The 21,459-nt window shown below is 45.1% G+C and overlaps 1 protein-coding gene across 3 annotated transcripts; it reads right to left on the bottom strand.

Moving 5' to 3' along the window:
• Window positions 1–168: 168 nt before the first annotated feature.
• wfdc1 (WAP four-disulfide core domain 1) lies at window positions 169–21,176 on the bottom strand. Of its 3 annotated transcripts, none has more exons than XM_076267669.1 (7): window positions 20,395–21,175; window positions 4,851–5,046; window positions 3,340–3,423; window positions 3,091–3,231; window positions 2,759–2,809; window positions 2,253–2,340; window positions 169–1,442 (listed from the first exon to the last, which is right to left on the bottom strand). In XM_076267669.1, exons 1-6 carry the CDS (start codon window positions 20,518–20,520, stop codon window positions 2,282–2,284), a joined length of 657 nt encoding a protein of 218 aa, XP_076123784.1. In that variant the 5' UTR covers window positions 20,521–21,175; the 3' UTR covers window positions 169–1,442; window positions 2,253–2,281. The 3 variants fall into 3 exon arrangements, with proteins under 3 accessions (XP_076123784.1, XP_076123776.1, XP_076123792.1); XM_076267661.1 differs by having other exon boundaries at window positions 2,281–2,340; window positions 20,395–21,173; XM_076267677.1 differs by lacking the exon at window positions 2,759–2,809 and having other exon boundaries at window positions 2,281–2,340; window positions 20,395–21,176.
• Between the last annotated feature and the right edge of the window lie 283 nt (window positions 21,177–21,459).

Below are 21,459 nucleotides of genomic sequence, written 5' to 3'. Positions count from 1 at the left end.
TCACCATACATTGCCATGTCTTCAGGTATAATGGCATGGCAGTGGTTTTAGTCAAATGGAACATTGTTGCATTTTTACCTTTAAAAAGCATACCAGAATCAAATTGAATTGAATTGAAATTGAAAATGAATTGAATTGAAAATGAAGAAATGAGACTGAACACAAAGCTGTAAATAAATTCAGTACTTTTATTGTAAATTCCTGTCTGTAACAATGAACCACATGGTTTAGCATTCTTCCCGTTATTCGATTTGGAGTAAGTATTGTCCAGATGCAGCACCAGAGTAGCGACGGGTCTCGTGGAGGGCGGAGCCACTCCTTGCAGCCTGTGCGTGGGTCATCTCGGAGAGAGAGAAGCCCCAGAAAGCTTAGAGCCTGAGATAGCTTATAGAGATGAGCCTCTGCACCAGACATGAGCTATGTCCTGTGAGCTTATCAATCTACTGTTAGCACCATGATACAGGAGAGCGATGAAAAATGTTTGGTGGATACAAATTAGTTTTAATTAAAAAATGAAAAAGTCAGATTTATAGGTGGTAGGTTATAATTTAGAGGTGTTTTGTTTTTACATTTTTTTGCCCTTTTAATGTTAAGATGAAAGAGAGGATTTCAGACTGGCTCTCTGAAAGGGCCTATGATGGTGTTATTGGTGTCAGAGGTGAGTGTGTGTGTTTGTGCTACAGGTTAACCTCTGGCGTCTCTGTGGCTCTGGACCTCACAGTTGTCCAAAGTCGTTTTCCTAAATTCCTGTGTGTGTGTGTGTGTGTGTGTGTGTGTGTCGCTCTTCATCCTGTGACCCAGGAGGTCTTGAGAAGAAGTGAGAAATGCCACATGGTCCTAATTTCCTGCTGACCCACTCACACACTGCTCCAGGGCAGCGTGTGTGTGTGTGTGTGTGTGTGTCTCTTTTACAGTGTGATTATGTGAATGGAGGAATACTGGTCTTTGGCGTTGTGTAGAGCTTGCCTGTTTAACGTGTGTTAACCGACACACGTGTTCCTGGTTTACAGCTAGGGTTGAGGATCAGGGAAAAGGTGCTTTTGTATATTTTACATTTCCCAAGTCTAAACTGACAACTTTCTATCATGTTGCGATCTGTCTGTCTCTGAAGTTTGCTGCTCTGAGTGTGTGTGTGGGTGTGTGGTACTGAAACTTTGGTTTCAGCAGTGGCCCATACTGTTGGACTTTATGTTCTTTTTGTTTTGTTTTTTCGGCTTTTTTTTTTTAATTATTTGGCTATTGAAGAGGTAGCAGATGTTGAATTGTTGGTTGTTGTGTCCAGTAACTTGAGGTCAGATGGAGGAGATGTGGTCAGTACCAGAATGAGAGCGCAGGCTTGGGCTGCTTGATGCTGTCGAGCGGGTAGGGTGTTTGGCATGTGGTGGCTCTGAGGAGAAGGAGCCTGAAGTCCACTTGGAGGAATGCAGAAGCCTGGAGCAGAACTGACGACAATGGGAACTTGATTAAAACCAGTATCTGTACAGGCATATTAACTTTGAGAGGGGTGTCTGCCTTCTGGGCTGGATTAAGTCACCCAAGGATTTAGATCTCAGGTCTGACCTGTAACTTTGGTCAGTTATATGTTATATTCAACTACTACAAAACATTTCATGAGGTCAATATATTTTTTTATCTCTACCTCTACAAAACAAAACAGACCATCACCTTTAAAGAAGAAATCACCCCAAAATATTACATTTGGAAGGTGTGAGTTACTAGCCTGGCGGGGCCATCCTATATCATTGACATGTATAGTCTGGCATCGAATCATTCACCTCGCTTAATCCAAGGGGCGGGCAGAGAATTGTCTTTCAAACTGCCTAGGCATGCAATAGGCCAGCGCTACGACCATATCCGTATCCGGTCGGCAAAACGGCAAATACATCCTTCTTCGAAAGGAATGACTTAAGTGCATTGTGTTGATCTACTTTCAAAGAAAAGCACAAGTCCAACTCCTCCAAAGTTGACGCCAACGCCGATTCAAACAACCGCTCTTCGTTTGCCATAGCCACCTTCCTTGTTGTTCACCGTCGCAGGATGTCGTTATCCTGTTAAGCCCGCCTTAAGACTCTCTAACGAAATAGAGCGCTGTGATTGGCCGTCATCCACGGTGTTAAGCCAATAGAAATTCCTATGGTTCGATACTAGACGTACAAGCTGAGCAAATTAATTTGCCGCCGCTAGGGTGCGTCTAGATTTCTAGGCTAGTGAGTTACAACTGACATTCAATAAATGGCAACAGGAAGCTTTACCTTAAACTGCATAGCTGTGTCACCTCACCTTAACCCAGGTGTTTGTGGTGATGCTTCTCATAGGCCACTGCATTATTGGAGTTGCTCCCTAAAAGACAGAAGCAAGCACAGTATTACAACAAGCCAGTTAACCTAGTCCCTCGCAGCAGAAAAACTAATGTGTATACTGGCCACAAAGTGACCCATATCTCCTGCTTGCCTTTAGTGAGGGATCTGAGTAAAGGACGTGTGAGTGTACATGAGACTTATGTATGTGTGGTTGAGTGAATAAGTGGGGTATTACATGCCACTGTTTGCACCCCATTTTTTTTCCTCAAAGGTACATGGTCCCTTTGTGAATTTATTTAGAAAAGGTACATAAATGTTCCAGATATATGGACCCCAACTGTGCCCTGAGAGTGTATGCTAACTGACTTCTGTGAAACAGAGTTATGTTTCCTTACAGTAACATGCAACAGTATTGTACATGTTCAGTGTTTGTAATAACACAAAGGTGGTCTGCTCACCTAAGTAGTCCTTGTAATCTTTGAAATGCTTGTGTCTTAGGCTGCGTCCATCTAAACAGAGAATGTTGAATTGGTAAATACAGGACGTGCAGGACGTGTCTTACAGAATCTAGGGGTCTATACGGAAGTCACTGTAATGTAATTGGCACAGGTGTCTGTAGGCACATTACCGGTATGTTGGATAGAGTTTGGTCATATTTGGTAGATACAGTGATGAGTAGAGGACCGTGTCTGAGAGACACAGGTGCTAACTTGAGGAGGGTGTTGAATACAGGAGTGTGCGTGCGTGCGTGCGTGTATGTGCGTGTGTGAGCGCTGTCTGGTAGGCTGACCTGAGTTGCCTCGCTGCTTGATGCACTGGCCCCGGTTGGGGATGCCTGCGGCTGGGTTGCCAGAGTTGATGATGTGGCACTCGTACCCAGTGGGGCAGTGAAGGGGCTCATCGCCATCCTCTGTGGTGCTGCAGGCTTCCGCTACACACACACATTTTGTACAAATGAACACTCTCAGTATACTTATCTTATCACCAGACCGCCATCCGCCAATCCTATTTAAGTTAGGCCTATAATGTGGCTACTCACCCTGCAGAACTTCCTCTGGTCCGTCCAGCAACCATCCATTGCCTCCCAGCCAGCGAGGTTTGGGTTGCACTAGCCAGTCCAACACTGGCAACAAAAGACAGATTAGACTAGGATCTTTCACTGAAACTACGCAGCTACTATTTTGTGTGTGTTTGTGTTGTGTGTGAGAATGTATGGTAGGGATACAAGTTCAAGCTGGGTCACCTTGAGAGACAATTGTGTATTAAGATGAATATTATATTAATAAACTGTAGCGTTTCACTAAGAGCCAGAGTTTCATGAACTGGTTTATTAACACAATCACTAACAGGCATTCAACACAGTGGCCAAGTCTGGTGGCGGAGTGGAGCTGAGGGACGAGTTGCGACAGCTGAGGACTGCTAGCACGCCCGCGCTGGACTGCTAGTAGTGCTCAGCTGTCGCCGCTCGTCCCTCAGGTCGCACACACCGCGCACACACACAAGGGCTGACCTCCACTGCTCCCTGGCCGCTCCACACCGTCGCGGCTGCAACGCAGGTGCAACTGCGCTGCCGGGCCGTGCTATCCGACTCTGAACAATGAACTTTTTATTTATTTATTTTTTTAAAAGACACCGGCCAACAAGAACAGGCGTCTTCCCTCACGGCGCCCCCAACACGCGGCCAAAAGTCCACACAATCACTTTTAGAGGGCCCCCACCCTCTGTCCAACCAAAAGTCAGCCCGCCGTTCAGGGTCCCAGTCAGGCACGAACCAGGCGAATCCCCCAAGGCTGCCACTTCACCTCGCAGCCTCGATCACCCCGGCAGCAAAGGGACCTCGCCTCGGGCACACCAGCAGCCTGGGCGTGGACTCCACCACCGGCCCAAGGTCCTCTTCCACCACGGCCCTGAAGGCCCCCGCTACATGGTCAAGTAGCATGCCCCTAGCATCTCTCCCGGGACAGGGGCAGCACCACTGTACTGTCCTCCATCAAACAAGACTTTGTTTTGTTTTCTGACACCCCTGTAACCTCACTAAGTCAAGAGCCAAAGTTTTGTTCAAGGTAAGCTCAATTCCCAAGAACAAGGGCAGGGACTACGACATTGAATACAGCAGCACACACTAGGCACGTGAAACACACACACACTACTGGGGGTGGACACAACCACCCACACAAAAAGGATCACACATGAGGAAGAACTAAAAGGGTAACACGCTACACTAAAACACAGACATTAAAACAGTAAAATAAAGGCAATTACACACAAAACAACCCCACAGTTCTCCCCCGCATCCCAGCATGCACTGTAATACTGTCGTAGCACTTAGTCCAGGAGCACCGACGTTACAAAACGTTACTATGAACTATTTGGCCAAAATGGCCTGTCCCTTTTCGAGTCTTACATGGTAGGCCTAGCCATGTTAATACAATACAGAGCCATGATATTAATAAACATGATTATATCTCTCTTGAGGTCATTTACAGAGCCCAGCTTGAATGTGTATCACTGCCATACATGAAAATGTAATAATTTATTCCATTTACGGACCTGGTGGCGGCTGCACAGACTCTAAGCACGCATAGATGCAGCCGTTATAGCAGCAGCGCTTGTGGCGCTCGCATTCGGAGTCCGAGCGGCAGCCGGGCACCTCGCACGCCCGCTCCGGCAGCATCTGTGGTGGTGGCGGGCACCTGTCATTCTTTTGGTACTGAGTGGATTGGGACTGGCTCGGATACTCATAGTCCTACAAGCACAAGGAAATAGAAAGGTCAGTCAACACTGTGTATCACATCTAAACTATACCTGATCGACAATCATAGGCAGGACAATGCTTGAAAGTTGTCAAATATGTAGCCTAACCACAGGGGTCTCAAGTGTCACGCATTGAGCGTGACAGTCACTCATTTCGGTCTTTTGTCACGCACTCCCGCCACACATTGTATTTCTCACGCAGAAAAACTATTTATAATATATGCCGCAGCGCCCAAAATTTCTATGGCTGCGCCGCTCTCACTATGGAACCGACACGAATCAAGCGCGTCTCCCCTAGAGTTCTTAGACGAGTCTGCCACTTATCAGCCAATCAAGAAAATAAATGGGCTACACAATAGCCAATCAGAAAATAGCACTATTGTATCTGGGTAAGATTTAACACAACAACCAATGAAAAAAAAAAACATACCCTGGAATTGTTCACGTGATTCTGCTACCGAAAGTTTCGTTCACCCTCAGAGGAAACCACTGGAGCTTCGAGCATCACTTTGAGCACAGAGTAAGTCATCTTTTAATGTTACAACAAATTCACAACTTGTTTGACACGAACAATGACAAATTGACTGCTGTTAGAGAATGTTTCCCAGATAATTAGCATCAGTTGTTCATGAGTGTCAACCAGTGGCGTAACGAGCCAACACCGGGCCCATATGCAGGATTATCAAGGCGGGCCCCCCTTCTACAGCACGTGATAACGCAATGTCCACGAGTAGGCTACCATGAATAGGACAGGATAGGATCCTTGAGACACAGCATATAAGAGATGAGATGACTGACAAAATCAGGAGTAGGCTACGTGCACCACAAAAACAAAAATACTGGTGAAGGCGCACAACACATGAAGAAAACACTGCTGGTGACGGCGCACTATAGCCTAACACATGAAAAAACACTGCTGGTTAGGCTACTATATGAAATTGCATTAATGATAGTCATTATGTTATGCTAAATCGTTAATTTAGCCACAAACATAGCACTAGTGCATAATAGAACTGTCCGCCCTCTTTGACTGAGCTGCCCCCCTTACCAAAAAAAAATATATATAACGTAATTTTGATATTCTTAGAAAGCGAAAGTAGGCTATGAGCGCAGATAGGTGCGTCCGATGTATCAGCTGGAATAGTGATGTGAGTCGCCGAGCAGAGGTGATGGATGTCACAGGTGAGCTACATGAAACTTTGAGAATTCAAATTCAAATTATGTTAGGAAAAAACGGTGAGTATCCTAGTGTAGCAAGAAGCATATTTTTTCAATGTCATTAACGTGAACAATATTAGACAGCTAACCTGTTGCATTTTTGCACGCGAAAATGTATAACGAGTCTATTTGATGGGAGAATACGTGAACTTTAAACCATTAAGATGGGCAATAGGTGAATAGGCAGACATCATTAGTCTATTAACCTAAAGGCTAATGAATAACTTTAGACAAGGTGCATTGCTCCTAAACTCAAACAAGTTTATTTATTACCTGGTTTGGTCCAACAAAGATAATAAGCGCTTTCAGACATACGTGTAAGACCGGAGGTTCTGCCGATGTTAAACGGTGGGGCCGTATATCTGAACGACATAACCGGTCATATGGAAGTCCGAATTCACCCGGTGTTTATACTACCCCCGACCTAGTATTTCCTCCGGACATTATGTAAATGTACTGTGTCTGAACGAGTAGAACATTCGGTTAAAATCACACCTAGTGAGAGGGCGTGTTGGTGACGTTTCTTTCATGCGTCCATGTGGTTAGATCTGACTTAAATGCCAGTGTTATGATGGAGTGGCATAGTGCTGTCCAGAAAATCTCCAACCTGGAAAGATGCAGACATCACGGAGCTACTGTCCATGTATGGAGTTACATTTGTTCCACTATTATGAGCGAGCAATAGCACAATTTGAGCGCAGAAAAATATTTTGAGCGAGCACACAAATTATATTTTGAGGAAAAATGAAACTCGAGCACAAAAAAAACTTGTAGTTGAGCAAACAGGAATCTATGTTGTGCTCCACAAATGTCTTTGCCTGCTTGCTAATATCAATATGTATGTGCAACATCAGCTCCTTTCATTCAGTTTCACTGTAGGTGCTCACATAAACTGTTCCTGCGCTCGCACAGGAGATCTCTGTCGCGCTCGCTCAACTTCGTCTGTGTGCTCGCTCAAAACTGTCGACAACGTTACGTTTCTTCCACAATTCATCAACCAATCAGAAAATTCAGGGGCTGGAGTCCAATTCTCATTGGCTGTTGAAGTTCACAACAACGCTTAGCGTCATTTACTAGACATCGTCATCGGATGCTAGCGGCCAAGATTGCTAAAGAGGAATACATAACGTTAACGTTAGGCTAAGGTTAATCATGCTGGTCTCTCAAAGCATAAAGTTAAGTAGACGTTGTAACCGTGTTGTAAATCCAACAATACCCATATTTATGATGAATACTTACCAAAGATGTATTTCGTGCTCCAATGTTCATTCTTTCCCGATTCCAGCCGATTCGCACTGACACTAGTAAATGACGCTAAGCGTTGTTGTGAACTTCAACAGCCAATGAGAATTGGACTCCAGCCCCTGAATTTTCTGATTGGTTGATGAATTGTGGAACAAACGTAACGTTGTCGACAGTTTTGAGCGAGCACACAGACGAAGTTGAGCTAGCGCGACAGAGATCTCCTGTGCGAGCGGAGGAACAGTTTATGTGAGCACGTACAGTGAAACTGAATCAAAGGGGCTGATGTTGCACATACATATTGATATTAGCAAACAGGCAAAGACATTTGTGGAGCACAACATAGATTCCTGTTTGCTCAACTACAAGTTTTTTTTGTGCTCGAGTTTCATTTTTCCTCAAAATATAATTTGTGTGCTCGCTCAAAATATTTTTCTGCGCTCAAATTGTGCTATTGCTCGCTCATAATAGTGGAACAAATGTAACTCCATATCCATGAGGGCATACAACATTTTGATAGAACACCTGAAAGGAACGTTAGAGACACGTTAGGCTACAACTGCATGGCAAGGAGAAACGAATTCAGAAGACTGAATCATCATAAGCAGAAGGCGCTGAAAAGGCAGTAGCTATAGCGACGTCGTTGACGACAATAACAGGAGTATTTAATAAATTGTTAGCCAACACGGTTTTCTGTTCATTGATAGCCTTCATGACCTGCTGAGCTCGCTGATATTTGCTGAGCATATATGCCTAGAGAAAATGAAAACGAAGAAACCCCAACTTTGTTCCAAGCTCCTTACGTAAATGCTACACATGGGGAGAGGATGCTTTTGGAAAAAATAAACCATGAAAAAACGAACAACTTCACTGTTATTAATGTTAGTATTTTGTTTGTTGCTTAAAAACGTTGTATGATCTTGAAGTCTTGAGTTAGCCTACTGAATTGGCTGGTAGCCTACCATAAAGTTTGTGCATGCTCTCTCTCTCCAACGCAAACCAGATTTGGGGTTCTATAGCCTAGCTAATTCTGGTACATAACGTTGAAAACAGATAAATGTGTTTATTTGAAGCACACATACAAATACTGTAGGCTAGGTCAATTTCAAGTGCCCACTTACGTGACTAGCCTACTTCAAGTATTAGCCTCTGCACAATAGATTTCTTCTTCTTTAGCCTACATAATGATAGGCTATATTTTGTAAACAAGAAGCAGCTGTGACAGGCAGCGGCCGCATATAATCTGCGTCATGTCTCAGCATCTTGTGAACTCTACAAGCCCCCACCCCTCACTCGACAACCACACGGAGATTCTGTAATGTGCGTGTATGTCGTTCACACATACGTCCGTGTAAGGTCAGGTCCGCAGTTTAGCATCATATCTGAATCATCCGAAGGGTAGGACCTCCGTTTGACAAACCTCCTCATATACTCCGGAGGTTATATCTGAAAGCGCTTAATCTTAACATGGACTATGCTGGGCTGTGTTAAGCTCTGAACAATGTCCGTTTTACAGTGAAAGGCCCGGTCGCGAGTGACGATTATTGCGATAGGGGGCCCGGCCGTCAATCATGTATTTCCAGTGTGATGCGGGCCCCTGATTGGTCCGGGCCCGTAAGCGACCGCGTACCCTGCTTACCGATAGTTACGCCCCTGGTGTCAACAGCCTGTTCACCGACAACACCTGCTCAGAACAAGTAGTCTAGGCCTAGTCATATTTTCGTTACGATGACTGACATATTGTCACATTATCAGGCTTAAAGTGTTCAGGCACCGTGCCTGAATTCAGGCGTGAGAGCTGGTATGCTTAAGATTTGAAAATAGGCAATGAGACAACAGTATATTATGACGTCCTCATAAATGTCTGATAACTTTAGGCACAGACAACAAGTATTGCTTTAAGCCCTGCATTATAAACATCTCTCTCTTACCAAATAGGCTTAATCATTTTATTAGCACTAAATAAATAAAAGTAAATAAATACTAAATCAATTAAAGTGTATTGCATAGTCGATGTTATAGGTCACTTTTAAAATATTGTCATATTTTATAATAATAATAATATTTTATCATAATTATATCCTGGCCATGGATGCAGTAATCATTGCATCTGTTTTTCAAAAATGTCAGGTAAAAAGCAATTAAGCATTCTCTCATTTGCCCTGAGAGGAAAGCCCCCTAAAAAGGCCAGGTTAGTGGATGCTTGCACAGAGAAGGTGGTGAAAAGGGTAGGCCCATTATTGAATTGTCAGTCTCATGTGTCAAATCATTTCTTCTGCAAGTCTGAGCAATTATAAATTATACGTATGTCCCATTTTTATTTTTTTTGCCCAATATTGCACATCATATACTTAGGATGGCATTGCTTCTACATACTTTGGCCTATAATCAAATGCCTAATCTCTTTGGAAAGCTCAGACACTGCAATTTTTTTGAAAAAAATATGAATAACTGTGTGATGTACTGATAGAGTTACAGAGGCTAGAATATTGTTTTCTCTTTCTGCCGGATAACAAGCATCTCTGAACTGACCACATTTCAGACATCTTGATATGACTCAGAAACAGAACTTAGACCTAGAAGCTGTGTGTATAAGTAGATCAATATAGAATGAACAAATGAGTTTAGACCATTTTTTGCCAAGGTATGTGTTTTGTAAAATGCCCTATGGAAACTCCCCATAGCACTTTTGGTTATCCAAAATGCATACTGACAATGAAATGCTTACTGCATATGAACCCCTTAGAAGCATAATCTTGGCCTCAAATGCAAGGTAACACTGATTAAATTTAATTGAGACATAGTAAGATTAATCTGACAACGTAAAGCACTACACATATTTACATAAAAAAACATTGTCATGTATTGATTCCCAAGAGTCCAAGCTTTCAAATGATATATATTATGGCTATGCTACATAACAATCTGATGTATAAAAATGATTTAGGCTACAATATTGGGGGGGGGGGTTGACGGGGTCGACGGGGAATGTCACTCTTGCCTGTCCTCAAAACTTGAGAGCCCTGTAACCATCATATCAAAAGGAACGCATTCATATGTTTGTTTAGGCAGAGAACACATTATGAAGGCACTTGTTGATGACAAAGCATTAAAAGTTTATTTAGCTTTAAAGGTATAATCTTCTTCATAATTTATCGTCTGATAGTCCCTACTTCGGCCTGAAGATGGCGCTGTTTTCATAAACTCGAACTCGAACTTGTCCGGAGTTACATTCCTGAATGATTGTACACCAATTATTTATCATTTTGTCTGAGGTGCATGCCATCTGGCAAGTGAAGTTTTGAAGTCAAGACTCAGGGAATGGCTGTGTTTTTTAAAGATGGAGATGGAAAGGTAAAGCATATCCAACACAGACTCTCTCTTCAGTCTCTCACACTCGTCTCATAGCTTACATTGTGTCGGCCTACCTGAGTCTCTCTGGCATGCTTTCCCAGTGTTGTAAAACTGGGCTTTTACCGTGCCAGCAGATTGTTCTCTTGTGCAGCATACACACACACACTCACACACACACACACACACACACACACACACACACACACACACACACACACATTAATCAGATTTGTACTAGTGCCATGGTTGTTCTTTTATTCCCGGGTTCACAGACTTTCCACACTCAGAAGAGGTGAAGAGTTACCCATCAAAAATAAATAAATAAATAAATCTGCGTTCCCACGGAGACTGAGGCGCGGGGTCAAAGGTGAGGTCAGTAGATTTAGCCATGTTATCACTGTAAGCTGGCGAAGCAATGCGATGGATAAAGGGTGCACTGTTCAGGAAGGTGATTGCATTCACACACACACACACTCACACACACACATGCTCACTTATGCCTGCAGGCATAGAGAGAGTGGGGCGGGGGCTTACCACAAGGGTTGACCCAGGGGCCTCCCAGAAGGGTTTTGTGTGTAAAAGCTTCAACAGTTTTAAACTTAAAGGAGAAATTCTTGCTAGTTCCAACAGCTAAAGCAGCCAGGCAGCTACAGTGCTACACTCTGGGCATGTCCGTGAGACCCCCCCCATGTTCATGCCGCCAGAGTGTAGCGCTGCTGCCCGGTTGCTTTACCTGTTGAAACTAACAACTCGAGCTCGGCAAAATCTATTGTTTTTTTTGTTTATTTCTGTACCAACAGTACTCAGTGACCTCAAGAAACGAAGATCTATGTGAACAATCGCTGGATTTCTCCTTTAAAAGCAGAGGTGCGTGTGTGCTTGCGTGCATGCGTGCGTGCATGCGTTACTTTTATCAGTGAAGAGCAGATGTGTGCATATATCTGTCAGATCCACATTTGTGTGTGTGTGTGTGTGGGGGAAAGTGACAGATTATGTGTTTATTTCGCTTGGGTAGATGTTCTGTGTTCTGCTCCTCATACACAGATGTGTGTGTGTGTGTACAAGATTTTCACCTCACCTGAGAGGTATGTTGCTTTCCTTCTAACACATCTGCTCAGGATCAATAAAAAAAAAACACTCATGGTCAATACTGTAGTTTTTGTCCAATTTCGTTTCCCACACAGTGCCTTTTGCCATGCAGTTATGAAATGTTTTCACCTCTGGGTAAACTCCTTAAACTACAGCTAAACCATGAAACTGATATGAGGCTGTTTTCACACACACAGCTCCAGCCTGAGGGGTGGGTTCCCCTGCCTGTGGCTTGTTGTATGCTGGCTGCTGAGGAGAGACTCGGGAGACTGCACTGGATGCTTGGCACCCGGAGCTTACTTCTCCTCCTCTGGGCAACTTAACTTGGGCAATTAGATAATGGCTTTTGGGGGGACTGCACGCGATCCCTGAAAAATGGGGCTGTTTACTTGGCAGGCTAAGTGGCTTCATTTGCAAACCAACCGTTAAAATGAAAGCAAATGTTTGGCAAGGGGCATTGTGGCTAAGTGTGTGTGTGTGTGTGTACGTGGAAGTATGAATGCGTGGTGTCATAAATATAACAATCATGTGTGCACAAACACACACACAAACACACAAACACTTACAGTGCACAGGGAAAACAATCCTCATTCTTTGTCAGACACACCAGTTCTCTGGGTGAATGCGAGCATTTGTTCTGGGTGAACTACAGTAATGACACTGGGGAGCTAACTTAATTTCTTTGCTCTGCCCGTAGGAAAGGGAGGATCTCCTTGGTGACTTAATGTAGATTAATCTTCCCGCCTCGGTCTATGAGCCAACCCCACCCCTCGGCCCTCGCACGGGGAAAGCCATAGAGAATACCCAGACCCCAGCTCCTCTGCTGTGGAAACACGATGGCTCTGGAGGTTTGAGGGCTCTTTTCATGGGACCTGGCCCCATCTGAGGCCTTTGGATGTGGGGTAGTTTCTCTGTGGATGTGGGTAGTTTCTCTGTGGATGTGGGGTAGTTTCTCTGTGGATGTGGGTAGTTTCTCTGTGGATGTGGGGTAGTTTCTCATCACTTTATCTGGGATGGATAAACTGTTGATATATGAGGGTGTGGTGTATGAGCTGCCTTCACTGTGGTTCTGTGTCTTCACTGGTGCCTTTACCCAAAATATTATGTACATGCACACTGTCACAAACACACACACATACACTTTAAAAACTGAAACAAAAGTAACACATGAATGAATAAATGAATGAACACATGAATAAATGAACGTATGAATGGAAGTTACTGTGCTGTCAGACCTTGTGTATGGAGCTGATATGTGCCTCACATTCATCTCCCATCTCTACTCATTGAGTGTTGCGTGTAATAGCTGAAACTGCTTATTCTCAGTGCGGGCCAAGCTTGGGTGGAGTGCTGCAGGAGCCGTGGTATGTCTGGATGGCACGCCTGCCTTCAACCCTGCTGTTTCTTATAAACATTATCCCCTTGGCTTGAGTCCCACAATCCAGAGAGACAGGAAGCTGTCGTATCCCCTTCCTCTCTGTCTACATGCCAATGCAGTGCAGCACGGCGTGTCAGTATCTTCTTCTTCATGTGTGTGTCTGTGTCAATATGTTGTGGTTTTATTTGGTTCATATGTCTCTAAAGTACATCATATTTTTATAGGATGTACTTGAATGTACACCTAGTGTGTGTATGTGTACATGTGTGTATGTGTGTGTGTGTGTGTGTGTGTGTGTGTGTACGTGTGTGTATGTGTGTGTGTGCGTGCACACTTGCGTATTTTCCTGTGTACTATCAGTTCCGGAGTGTTATCAGTTTGTTGTGTGTGTTTGGATCTCTAGTGTTTATTTAGAGTTCCTGCTCTTTTCCTGCCAGGAGAATGAGATGCCCAAACAAGAGTTCCCTCTGAATGGACACCGAGTCCCAAGGCTCCTCAGTGCTCTTGGTGGGAGTACAGTGCAGGGCATTGCCTTCTGGGTGAGCTCTGCCTGGGGTTTCTCATGACTAATGCTTCCTCTATGTGCACTCAAGATCAGGGAACAATATTTGCGCTATCTTAATTACGAGGGACCGTCACAGTTGTTATCAGAGGAAACGCAAATAGTTTTAGGTCAGTGTGCTCATTCACAAGTGAGATCAATGGCGATTGCAATGGTTGAGTAACAAGATGAAAGCATGCACACTGGAGACATGCACTCAGTACTTTGCAGTACATTCTGTACAGTTGACTTTTACTGCGTAAACATATAATACTTTCTGACATTTGTTGGACATTCTTGGTATTTCTTGCCCTGGCAATGAACCATGGTTCTCCCTTGAACCTCCGCTGAGGACGGTGCCTGTGCTCTGGAATCGGCTATCGGAAACGCTTTTATTGGCTCGATCGGATATTATTGGGAATGGCGGCGTAAACAGAGGGCTCAGTGGGAGCTCTTTAAGCGCTCTGCTTACACGTGTGAGAGTTGAAGTCGTCCTACATGCTCAGGCAGAGGGGGGAAAAGAGAAACCCAAATGAACAAGGGGGCTTTCATCTGCATGTTTCCTCAGAGAGGGACAGCAGAGGGGTCCTCTGAACCTCTGCCACTATTTCTCAACAGCCTCCAATCCTCTTAAGCCGACAAACAGGCCAGTCAGACCTGGATAGATGTTAGACACTAAGGGGAGGGGAAGAAAAAGAAAGAGAGTGAAAAAAGGCCCAGTGCAGAGCCAGGGTCTGTTTTCAGTTTGGTCTGAGTTATGCACTCCCACATGGTGCACACCTCCAATTAGAAGCAGAAAACTCACGCATCATCCATTGCGTGGCTTTGTCCCAAACTGATGATAACCAACCCATCCACAAAGAGTAAGTTATTTGTGTACCAACCCACCCCTAGGACTGCTAGCCAGAACCACAGAAACCTCACCCCCCTCGACCACCTCCTGTTATCTACTCCCCCATTCTTGTGTTATGCTTGAGAATGCCCAGAGGGCGTAAAGCAATGGCTCTCTCAGCTCTGTGTCCGATTGGTCCTAATTGATTTCTGTCCCGCTCTGAACAAAGGGAGATACTCCACTGACTCACTGAACACCATCGTCAGTCTGACTCTACCTCTATCTCTTCCCTCCTTCTCCTTCATCTCCTCCTGACCACGTCACTCTGTTCTGTCCATCCCTCCCCCCTTCCACTCTCCCTCCTCCAAAACCTCTGTACCGGTGCATCCGGTGAGGCAGCTCCACTCCAGACGTCTGGCCAGCTGATGCCCAGACAGACTTAATTTCCTGTTCCTGTGTAAGTGAGACTCACTGACTGAGTGACTGACAGCAGGCTATAGGGACCCCAGGGACCAAATGCTACCTTTCCTTATCAACAACATGACAACACGTTTATATTACATTTATATAGCGCTTTTCTCAACACTCAAAGCGCTTCACATGGAAAGGGGGAACCTCACTAACCACCACCAATGTGTAGCACCCACCTGGGTGATGCACGGCAGCCATTATGCGCCAGAACGCTCACCACACACCAGCTTGAGGTGGAGAGTGAGGGAGTGAATGAGCCAATTACAGTGGGGGATTATCAGCCTACTAGGGCTACATGCCCACCAAGTTTCATGTGCCCTGGAAATCATCCACCGAAACATTCCTGGAAAAGAAAAGTCTTTGACAAAACCTACATGACAGCGCTGCACTAGCTCTGAGTGTGGCGGCCATAACAAGAGTACAGTAGAACTCCTTTGTCCAGCTGAATGCAGTGTGGTCATCTGACAGGGATTACCAATAAACTCCCAACCGAGCGGAAGGCACATGACCCACAGTCCGGAGCTAACCCTGACATACCTGGCCTCAAGACAGTGGAAAAACACTACACATCTGCCAGAAATATGCTCCTGCTCTTAGGATAGTGACTTGAAGAAGTGTAATGACTAGGAACTCTGAAGGACTCACTTTAAACTTAAAAATGACCTCAAGCTAGGACCTAGATAATGTACTGATCACCTGTATTTACAGGTAAGTGATACTGTTACCTGCTGTAGATGACTGGAGCTCAATGGGAACATGTGGAGTTTGAATCAGGCCATATATTTTTAGTGGTATAAAGCTGCAGACAGGAACTCTCCAGTCTGTTAAAAGCATAAGGACCAGAATAGCTACCCGTCAGAAGGTAATGTTTTGATGACTATGTGGAAGTGGAAATTGTTTTGTCCCTGGTGTGAGTCAGTGAGTGAGTGAGACAGAGAGAGAGAGAGAGAGACAAAGAGAGAGAGGGAGGGAAAGAGAAGGGGAGAGGGTGGGAGGGAGAGACAGTGAGTAACATGGGAGAGTGTGAGAGAGGGAGAGAGAAAGAGAGGGATTTAAGGAGTCTCACTGGTACATGAACATGTGGGTTGGGCTGAGCAAGTCTGCCTCAGGTGCTGCCGTGCAAACATCTGCAAACCACTTTATCTTTTAGAGCCCATCAGAGGCTCCACGGCACAGAGCAGAAAAGATAGGATGCTGAGGTTTCACTGTGTGTGTGTGTGTGGGGTTGCCTGTGGTTGGACACACAACCGCAAAACAAGCCCAGGCACATGTCAGGAACACACGCCACACACTTCTGTACGCGACTCAAAAACAGGTGTTCACCCCCCCCATCCTCTCCCACATATCCTCCCTGTAAGCCTGTGTCTGTGAGCTGCAGGTTGTGTGTGCGTGTGTGTGTGTATTTCAGTGGGCAGCTGTGAGGTGGGCTGCTCTCGGTCATGCATGCATGCGTGGCTCTGGGCCACAAGAGCCAGACAGCTCCTGCTGCGGCTGCTGATTCTCTGCTCTCAGATAATGAGGGCTGGAACAAGGGGAGAATTACAGTGTACCTCCCACTCCCTAAACCACCAAAGAGCCACTTACATAACTATGCATGTGGCCTCTGTGACTGTGCTTTGACTACAGATCTGCACCACCGACTGTTAAGTGTTTGTGTACTTTGTTTATATTACAGAGTAATAGCTTATATGATAAGGTGTTAAAACCTCAAAGATCTCAGAACACACACACTGGTGAACGATGTTCATAAATGTGTCATGTTTTGCTCACAAAAAAAAACTGTTTTCTTTGTTATTATGGGATTTTGAGTGTATGATCATGTTTGTTTATGCATTTAGGATAAGGTTGCAACATAACATTATAGAACAGAATGAAACATAGAACTGTACATTTGAACATAGAATATAGAAACATAGGAACTTAGACACATTTACATAGCACATAGGAAAAAAGTGAAGGAGTCTGGACTTTCTAAATGCTCCGTAACTGCCTTACAAGTCCCTCAGGACAAACCTGTCTACTCAATTCTTGGCGAGTTTAGTGAGTCTTAATACAAAACATACTTTTTGTGGGGTGTTTTGTTTTGTCAGCTGTTAATGCTTCCAAGATCCTGAGCTGAAAGACACCTGGCATGAGAAAATGGTGAATGGAGAGTGTGCTTTAGGTATGTGTCCAGAATGTTCCATTTGGGATCCGATCAGAGACTTTAATGAAAAGTTTCTGTGGCTCAACTTGTTAGGCAAGGTGCAAACAAGACCATGGCATGATCATAGTAACAAGACGTTAGTTCTCAGGATACAAACCTACACACACACACACACACACACACACACACACACACACTGTTTCAAGGACTACGTTTACATGGAATTAATATTCCGCTATTGACCCAATTAAGACAATATTCTGAATAAGACATGTAAACAGCATTTTCTGATTTACGTAATCTGAATAAGGTCATAGTCCGAATAAGCAATAATCGAATGAAAACATATGTAATAGGCCTACTGCGATCGTATCGCATTATTGAGGTGTGCATTATAACGTCCTATTATCATTTTTGGTGCAGAAACTTTTACAGAATCAACTGTCTTTGCTAGTAATAATTGGACAATGCTGTGCTACATATAAATGGGAATACGAATGGAATATTCTATCGACAAAGCACGTAAAACCCCATAATTGCAATATTGTCTTATTCTGAATAAGGTCAATAGACGGATTATTAATGTCCATGTAAACGTAGTCGTTGTTACGGTGGCTCTGATCTCCTGCCTGCAGATGCCCAAAGCGTTCCCCACCCCACAGGTGTGAGATGAAGAGGAGGACGAGAATGAGGGTGACGGGACTGGCACAAGTGGCAGCTTCCGCACCATATTTGGGCCCAAATGTCCATAGGGGGACCCCAAGATCAATTTCGAAATTTCGACCCGCGGTCATTTCCCGATCCCGCTCTCCAACTCATTTCCTGTGTGCTGTACTGTCCTACCTCAAGGCAAAAAGCCTCCCCCAAAAATAAACGTAGAAAACAAAACGAAAGTGAGGCATTTTTCTCTGCTCTGGCTCCACTGTCAACTGTAATCCTCTCTGGAGGCGAACTGAATTATGGGCCTAATAGCACCGACACTCCCACACTACAGATGCAGCCAGTAATACTGTTGGCACTGGATACAGCCGGCCAGCCAGCCACTTAAACAGCAAGTCTTGCCCAACATGGGGATTTAACAGGATCAATTGGCCATGGGTACTTATGGCTGGAAAGGAGCAGCGCTAAAAGCTCACTGGACCAGAAGTGGTAGTGGATGGCGCAGGGCCCGCACACGGAGAAATGGCATACCGCGCTGGCAGAGCTCCGTGCCCCCGTAACTCACCCTCTTACTGGGGCAGAAGTCAGTCGGACTCACAAGCACTGGAAGATGTCAGATAGAAAGACTTCAGAAACACTTCACCTGTTCGTTTATGCTTGATGCTAAATATGGATATGGAAACAATAGCCTTCTGTCTTAACTTTGACAAGTTTTCTGAAAGCTTCTGAAATGAAATGGGGCAACATTTGAAACTAACGTATGTATTTTCTTATAAAAACAGAACGAAACAGAGCGTTTTCTGAAAGATTCTGAAATGGGGCAACATTTGAAACTAACATATGTATTTTCTTATGAAAACAGAATGAAACAGAGCGTTTTCTGAAAGCTTCTGAAATGGGGCAACATTCGAAACTAACGTAATGTATTTTCTTATGAAAACAGAACAAATCAGGCTTAAGACTTCTCCACAGCTCAACACAGAGTGCAGAGTCTGAAAAAAAGTGCCTTTCTGTCTGTCATTTTCCTCAGAAGTGAATGCACCATCTTGTCATCATCATGTTAAAAAAACTGTCCACGAGTGGTGGTGGTCAGCCAGGGCCCGCTAAGCTGTCAGCAGTGGGGAAGCATGTTGCAGAAGAGTTGGGTAACGCACTAGTCCAGATTTACACCCTCTCCCACCGGGTGACTTCATTCACAACATACTGTAGGTTCTGGGGGAGAGGGGGGGGGGGGTGTTCGTAGGGAACTTAGCTGAGGTCAGAGGAGTACTTAGAGAATGAGCAGCGTTAGGGAGGCGCAAATGATGATAGATGGGAGGTGGAGGGAGGTGGAGGGGAGAAAGGTGTTGGCAGCGAGAGATAAGAGAATGGCAGGAGAGACGGCAGGAGTGAGAGAGAGAGAGAGGGGAGAAAAGAGAGATAAATCAACTCTGGGGTCCCAGCATGTTCCAATTACAGCGACTTTGAAGGCATGTTTGAAAAGAATGTCAGTTTGGCCGTCTAGGGAGAGAGAGAGAGAGAGAGAGAGAGAGAGAGAGAGAGAGAGAGCGAGGGAGGGAGGGAGAGAGAGAGTGAGCGCGTCACACTGTGCGGGTCCTCGTTAGCTTGGATCAATCAAACCTGTGCTACAGTGAGTTAATGAGGGGGAGATACCCCCCCCCCCCCTCAGACGCCATACATAATCTATACAGGGTGAGAAACCAAGCGTGAGCAGACTCCCCACCAACAGTCTGTAATGAACTTGGATGCAGGCTTTGCATGAATGATTCGGAAATCAAGTCAAACACTCCTCAAATAGACACGCACACACACACACACACACACACACACGCGCACACACACACACACACACACATACAGTACACACATATTGTGTGTGAGTGTGAGTTCTTTGTTTGTGGGTCAAAGCTTTGTTGGAAATTACTGTGTCACTTCCACACAACACAAATACCAAGTTTATCTGCAAGTACAACAGGGTGCATAAGCTCCTCAAGTGAAACACATGGCTCATTATTAGCACAAGTGGCTCCTGACACATTTGACCTCCCACCCCAGCCAGCCAGTCTCCCTGGGGAAGGTCTCTGGGACAGAACGCATATTTAGAAACCCACTCAGCACCCATTTAAATTCCCTTCAACTGTCACACACACACACACACACACACACACACACACACACACACACACACACACACACACACAAACACATGTGCACACACACACAAACACACACACACTAAAACTGTTTATCTGTTCACCTACTCAGCCTGGTCATACTCTCACTCACACTGCTACCTAGAACCCACCTTTGCACAAATGCAACATAGCACACACACACACACACACACACACACATGCGCAGTGGGACAGCTCAGGCAGTGTGTCCGTGTGTGAGTGATTGAGCTCTGACCTTCTGGTTGAGTCCTCTCTTCCTGAGGCGCCGGGTCCGTCCCTCAGCAGCACACAGGAGCAGCAGCAGCAGCGCAAACGTACAGGGCAGCAGGAGCGGCCGTCGGGTGTCCACAGCACCCGGCATCGTTCCTTTTCCTCCTCCTCTACCTCGTGCTCTCTTTACACACACACACTCTCTTTCTCTCTCAGTCTCACACACACACACTCTCTCTCTCTCTCTCTCTCTGGTCTGTTAACTCTCTCCAATCCCTCCCTTTCCTGCTGTCCTGTACAGAAAAACTTCTCCAGCTGGTTTTTCTTCTGGTTGTTCCACTGGCACCTTAAAGTTAAAATCCAAGCGATTCGTTTGTTTAGTTGGTTTGTGGCGTTTAGGTTGCGGCTTCTCCTGGCCGTACTGTCCGGTGAGCAGCGTGGTGCTGGAGAGAGAGAGAGAGCGGTGCGCTGGTGTCGTGCGCTCTCACTGGCTACGCTTACACAAGTGCCTCCAGTGGACTGTTCTTTATGAAAGAGAGGGAGAGAGAGTGTGAGAGAGAGGGAGAGGGAGGGAGGAGAGAGGGAGAGAGAGGGAGAGGAGGGCAAAGAAATGAATAGACCTACTGTGAAGAAAGAAGTATGGGAGAAAGTGAGCTGAGTAGAGGAGTTAAAAAGTGAGTGAGTTTAGAAAGAGAGAGACACACACACACACACACACAGAGAGTGGGGGAGAAAAGAGAGGAAGAGACAGCTGCCTGTGCATCAGTTATTCTGAGGAGAGGGTTAAAAGTGTCCCCTAGCATGTCCCGCTAACAGAGAGAGAGAGAGAGAGAGGGAAGGAAAGCAAGGAAAGGAAAGAGCTGAAACGAGAGACAGAGAGGAGGCACAGTGAAAGGGGAGTGTGTGAGTATGTGTGTGTTTGTGTGTGCGAGAGAGGTAGAGAGAGAGAGAAAGACAGAGAGAGAGCAGAGAGAGAGAAACTGAAGAAAAAAGGTATATTCTTTACCTTCCTTGTCCATCCATAACTCACATCTGGTGCTGTGGTGGGGCTCACACACGAGCACACTGAGACGTTGAGATTTATGTCTGT

Source organism: Alosa pseudoharengus, unplaced genomic scaffold (assembly GCF_046254945.1).
Source record: "Alosa pseudoharengus isolate Yale_2024_CS ecotype anadromous, Long Island Sound unplaced genomic scaffold, YU_APseudo_1.1 YU_APseudo_1.1_scf_10, whole genome shotgun sequence".
NCBI lineage: Eukaryota > Metazoa > Chordata > Actinopteri > Clupeiformes > Clupeidae > Alosa > Alosa pseudoharengus.
The sequence above is the reverse complement of the archived record's forward strand: the minus strand, read 5'-3'. Positions and strand labels throughout refer to the sequence as shown.